The sequence below is a fragment of the Chrysochloris asiatica genome, unplaced genomic scaffold (genome assembly GCF_000296735.1).
Source record: "Chrysochloris asiatica unplaced genomic scaffold, ChrAsi1.0 scaffold00326, whole genome shotgun sequence".
Classification (NCBI taxonomy): domain Eukaryota; kingdom Metazoa; phylum Chordata; class Mammalia; order Afrosoricida; family Chrysochloridae; genus Chrysochloris; species Chrysochloris asiatica.
Window position 1 is genome coordinate 823,922 of NW_006408844.1, and position 5,529 is coordinate 829,450.

At 40.3% G+C, this 5,529-nt stretch overlaps 1 protein-coding gene across 1 annotated transcript in view; it reads left to right on the plus strand.

Annotated features, from left to right (window-relative positions):
* POLD3 (polymerase (DNA-directed), delta 3, accessory subunit) overlaps positions 1–5,529 on the plus strand; it is a 62,506-nt gene that overhangs the window by 7,565 nt on the left and 49,412 nt on the right. Inside the window, exon 3 of the mRNA XM_006875413.1 lies at positions 3,346–3,448. Coding sequence (XP_006875475.1) covers positions 3,346–3,448 — 103 coding nt within the window. The remainder of the gene's footprint in view (positions 1–3,345; positions 3,449–5,529) is intronic.

Genomic DNA, 5,529 nt, shown 5'->3' on the forward strand with positions numbered 1-5,529 from the left:
CTTTCTACTCCCGTAAAGATTTACACCCTCGGAAACCCTGTACAGGGTCGCTATGGGTCGGACCCGACTCGATGGCACTTAACAACAACTTAACCCGACTCGATGGCAACAACAACAACTCCTGTCACCCTAGTGTAGGGCACCATCATCTCTAGCCTGGATTATTACAAAAGCCTCCTTCCTAACTGGTCCCCCTGCATCCAGTCTTGTTTCTCTACAGTACTAGGGTAAGTCAAAAAGTATTGCTACTAGGGATTTCAGGTCACATGCTTGGGTTCATTCCAAACAAAATGTGTTTAAACATGTTTTTGTGATCAGTGAATGATTGCAGACAAGCTCTCATAGTAATATACTTGTCTTCATCTTGTTAGAGCTACTTTCAAAATAAGTCCAGTCAAAACTGGCCTTCTGAGGGGATCTGTTGGGCCAGTTAAATTCAAGGCAGAGAGGTCAGCTCAAAAGGTTACGGTGGGTGGAGTTTTTGGATCCCATAGAGGTAATATTGATAGATTTGTTTTGAAGGATACAGGACTATCACAGGGGTTTATTTGGAAGAAATTTACAAAAATTGAAAACTGCATGTGAGAAAGAGGTTAGGAAAGTTGTTCCCAAGATTTTTTTTTGCTTTTCATCACAGTGTGTTTACTTCTTCGAGGGTCCTATGAGAATTTTGTTGGGAAACCTTACCTCATCCACCCTACAGCCCTGATGTTTGTCCTTCAGGCTTCTTTTTACTCCTAAAACTCAACATTTAAAAGGAACATGATTTCAGTCTCTTGAGGATACCAAAGCTGCCATTTTGATGTCATGTATATCAAAGAGTGCAGAATTCTTCAGGGGAGAATTAAGAGAACTGTAAACATCACCTTTAGAACTGTATAGACCTGTACGGAGACTTGTCAAGGAACAGTAGCTTCGTATTTTGATAATTTTGTAACCCTACTTTTTTACTTACCCTCATATATTCTCCACATAGCAGTCAGGGATCCTTCTAAAAGGTAAGTGAAGTCCCATTACTTCTCAATTCTAAACCTTCCTGATGCCGTCCTTTCTTCATCAGACTTCTTAATGGTAGCCATCGAGCCCGTCATGTCTGGCCCTCCGACCACTCTCCTTCTGTATTCCACTCAAGCCACACTGACCTTTTAGTTATTTGGATCTTGTGTACATTCTTGCCTCAGAACCTTTGCATATGCTGTTTTCTATGTCTAGAACATTCTCCTTCAACATATCCACCTTGGTGGCTGCCTCACTTCCTGCAGAGTTCTGCTCATGAGGCCTTCTCTAATCATCTTAGATAAAATTCTAAAACTTCTCAGGTACTCTCTTCTTCGTATATTACTTTTAACTCCCATCTGGCATTATGTATTTGTTTATTGTTTGTTTCATACCTACAGTGTAAGCTCCAACAGAATTAGAACTTTGCATGTTTTGCTCAATGCTCTGTCCTCAAGGTCTAGAACATAAAAGTAGGCAGTCAGTAAATTTTTATTTTGCATTTTTTTTGACTTTGCATTTTTAAAACTTTACTATGGTAGCTTTGTGGCTACTGAAGTGAAGAGGAGGTAGAAGAACTGACACCTGGAGTGAAATGATCTAATCAAGTGATTTGGCAAGGATAGAATCCAGAATTCTTTGAGAGGGAGAATTGAGATATTTGGCAACTCCCTGAATAGACAGAAGTGAAGGATAATGACTCCCAGATTTCTGACTTGGGTGATTTGAGGAGATCATATTGTTGAGGATAGAAACTATAGGGATGAATTAAAGAAACCAAGGAGAATTTCTAGGAACGTAACCAACAACAATCTTGGTTTGCCCAGTCCTGTCGTGTTTTAGTTCTGAAAGCCTCATATCCCAGAAATCGTCTCAGATCTGGGCAAACCAGGAGGGTTGGTCACTATCTAGAGTGAAACGAGAGTTAAGATAGTTGAAGACAGCACCAAGGGGAGAGGTAGATAGATATATCTGTGCAGGAAATGGAGAAGTGGCAGTGAGAAGGGTAGGAGGAGGCTCAGTGAGGCATGGCTTAATGGAAACCAAGAGAGGATGGTTCAAGAAAAGAGTGAGTTATCAACAGTGCAAAATGAGCTTTTGTGTTTGGCTGTGGCAGAAGTACGACATGTTGCAGAGGCTCAGTAAACATTTCTTGAAATAGATAAATGAAAGAAAGAGGGGTTAAAACTAAGTTATTGAGTAGGAAGGAGCCAGCTTTTGATAGTTGCTGGATAACAGAATTAAAAATGAATTTGGGAATATTTCTCAAACCAGAATTGTTTTTTCATTGGGTGTTTGGCAGTCTCAGGTTAGAGAATACTCTGAAGTAAGCTGTTAACATTCTGTGGTCCCAAAGCTGCATTGAAATCTGAGTGATAATAACACTGCAATTTCAGAGCTGGAAGGGACATTTGTGGTCATCCCCATATTGTTGTTCAGTGCTGTCGAGTTGGTTCTAAATCATAGTGACCCTGTATGGGGTTTCCAAGGATTGGCTGGTGAGTTTGAACTGACTATCTTGTGGTTCAAACTGAGCTTGCAGTCTGCTTCTGCTTCTTTATCCCACAGTGCCACACCAGGACTCTGATCATCTGTATAGTGGTTTTTAATGCTATGAATATAATGAACCATTTTGAGAATCTGTTGAAAACCTTGAAATTTTCCCCATCAAAAATGCACATATGTACACATTTTGCATATAATTTTAGGAGTTGAGGGATGGTTCAAGATTGGCATGTAATTAAGAAAATTACTAATCTAATACTTTCTTGTTAAGTGCCGTTGAGTCGATTCCTACTCATAGCGAACCTGCATAGGGTTTCTGAGGAGTGACTGGTGAGCTTGAACTGCCAACCTTGCAGTTCAAACCGACCTTGCAGTCTAGCACATTAACCATCAGTGAGCGCCACACCAGGATTCCAATCTAGTAGAGCCTTCCGATTTTAAACCTCAATATAGAGGCCTAGAAAATTATTGAATTTACCTAGGTACCCATAGCTAGATAGTGACTGAACGTAGTTTTGTTGGAGTGGTCTGGTCTGTCTATTATATCCCATTGCCTCTGTTTTAATGCATGTTTAATCCATCTTGGCCTATTATACTTATTTTTTTTCAGGCACTAACTGGATCACTGTGCTAACTTAATAAAATTGACTCCAATCCCCATGTCCTATGTCTCTTAAACTTTCTCCCCATAGACTGTTAGGAAAAATTCTGTTGTTTAGAAAATTTGATGGACTACAGATTTAAGATATATAACTTTTAAAATTATGAAATTCAGAGTTGATGAGGTTAAAACTTGTACTAAGGACTGACTTGTGCTTTTTTTGTTGTTACCTTTTTGTACAGGATGTTGTATGATTATGTTGAAAGAAAGCGAAAGGAAAATTCAGGAGCCCAACTGCACGTCACGTATTTGGTGTCTGGCAGTCTCATTCAGAATGGATTTTCTGTAAGTTGTTAGAATCTTAAAATGAACTTAAATGTGTTTGAGCTGTAAAATGTTATATGACAATATGACAGGAGAAAGAAAAGAATTAGTGTTATGGAAGTGTGAAAAAGTCACTTCAAGGTGATTATTTTGGATTTTTACATTAAATATAAAACTTAGAAGTTTGGGTAATAATCTCAACTATATGGTGCTGTAGAATCAGCATCGGACTGCGAACCACAAGGCCTGCAGTTCAAACCCACCAGTTGCTCCTTGGAAACCCTATTCAGGGTTGCTGTGAGTCAGAACCGACTCGACGACACTTAGCAGCAACAACAATGCAGAGGTTATATCGTTACGTAATTTTCCTAGGCAACAAGACATGAGGAGACATAGTTTTTCCCTATTCCTCTTGAAACTATTAGGGAGAATGGTGGTTGTTTCATTTCCCGCCTATTGAGATTTCAAACCACAAACTCAGGCATTCAAAAAAACATTTGTTTTTAATTGAACTTGATTTTTAGTATTCATTTTGGTGGTGGTGGTAGTGGTGATTTTGGTAGGCTTATGTTAAAGTGGCCAAAGAGTCGGGGAAGGATCAGGGCACTGGGCACGTGCAGTGCAGGGAACATCTTTCTTACTGTGCATCTTCTGTGTCTAGTTCTGTTTGGTACCTGGTCATCCATCATCCTAGGCCTGTGCTGCAATTTTATCATTCCAGCCGTAAAGCTTTCTCAGGTCACTGACTTTCCCTTAGCTACTTTCATGGTACTCTTCAGGGATATGAGGATCTTAGTTATCTTGTACTGCTTAACAGAAATACCACACATAGATGGCTTCAACAAATTTATTATTCTCTCACTGTTTGGGAGGTTAGAAGTCCAAATTCAGAGCACTGGCTCTAGAAATAGGTCCTTGTCTTCTTTCAGCATCTGTAGGCACAGCATTCCTTGGAGAGCTCCGTGTGTCTTCGCATTGGTCTTTCCCTGGACCTAGAAGCTTCACATCGTGCGGACCCCAGGTCCAAAGGACCCACTCCATTCCCAGCTTTTCTTTCTTGGTAGTATTAAATCCCCCTTCTCTGCTCACTTCTCCTTTTATCTTTTATAATATAAAAGTTGCTGCATGCCACACACTTTCACGATAATTTTAAAGTCAGAGTAAGAAAGAGGTGTTGGTAGGTTCCTCCCCACTCCTAATAGAAACCAGGAACGAATGGAAAGGAAGGAAGGTATCAGAGGGAAGCCATCTTGACAGCAGTTGGTGCAAGGAACTCACTGTGCTCACTTGTGCCTGCTCCACCACTAGGACGTGACACCAGGGACTTGCAAGAATGCTTCTTGTTCATCCTGTGGTAGCACAGCTAGAGGATCATAATGTTTGGTTGATTCTATCTTTGGTATCTTAGGGTTTGTCAGCCTGACCCATCCTCTTTACAAAGTTCTCCATCAACTTTTCTTTTAGTGATTTTAGCTGACATCGATTTTTATTGTTTAGATCATTTTTTCAAGGAACTCTGGTGGCACAGTGATTAAAACATTACACTGTTAACCAAAAGGTCAAATTCATACACACCACTGGCTCTGGAAACTATGGGACAGCTCTGTTCTGTCCTCTAGCATCACTGTGAGTTGGAATAGACTCAATGGTAGTGGGTTTTGGGTACATCATTATTTCACTGTTGTTTTCATGGAAGAAGACTGCCGCATCTTTTTCCTGCATAGTAGTTGGTAGGTTGGAACCACTGACCTTTTGGTTCCCAGCTAAGCTGCTTATTCATTACTTACGAGACTGACAGAAATCGAAAGCTTGGCAACATGTGATAAGTGGAAATCAGCGCTCTCATACATTGCTGGTGAGAATGAAAAGAAGAGGTATTTGGCAATTCCCAACAAAATTACATATGCGTTTACCTTAGACCCAGCATTCCTTCCTTTTTCTCTCTGAACCAGCTGTTCATATCTCTTGCCCATTTTCCTAAAGGGTGGTTAGTCTCTACTTTCTCTGTTTTTAGAAACTGTACATTAACCTGTGATATTTGTTGTTGTTGTTAGGTGCCATTGAGTCAGCATCTACTCATAGCGACCTTATGCACAGCAGAA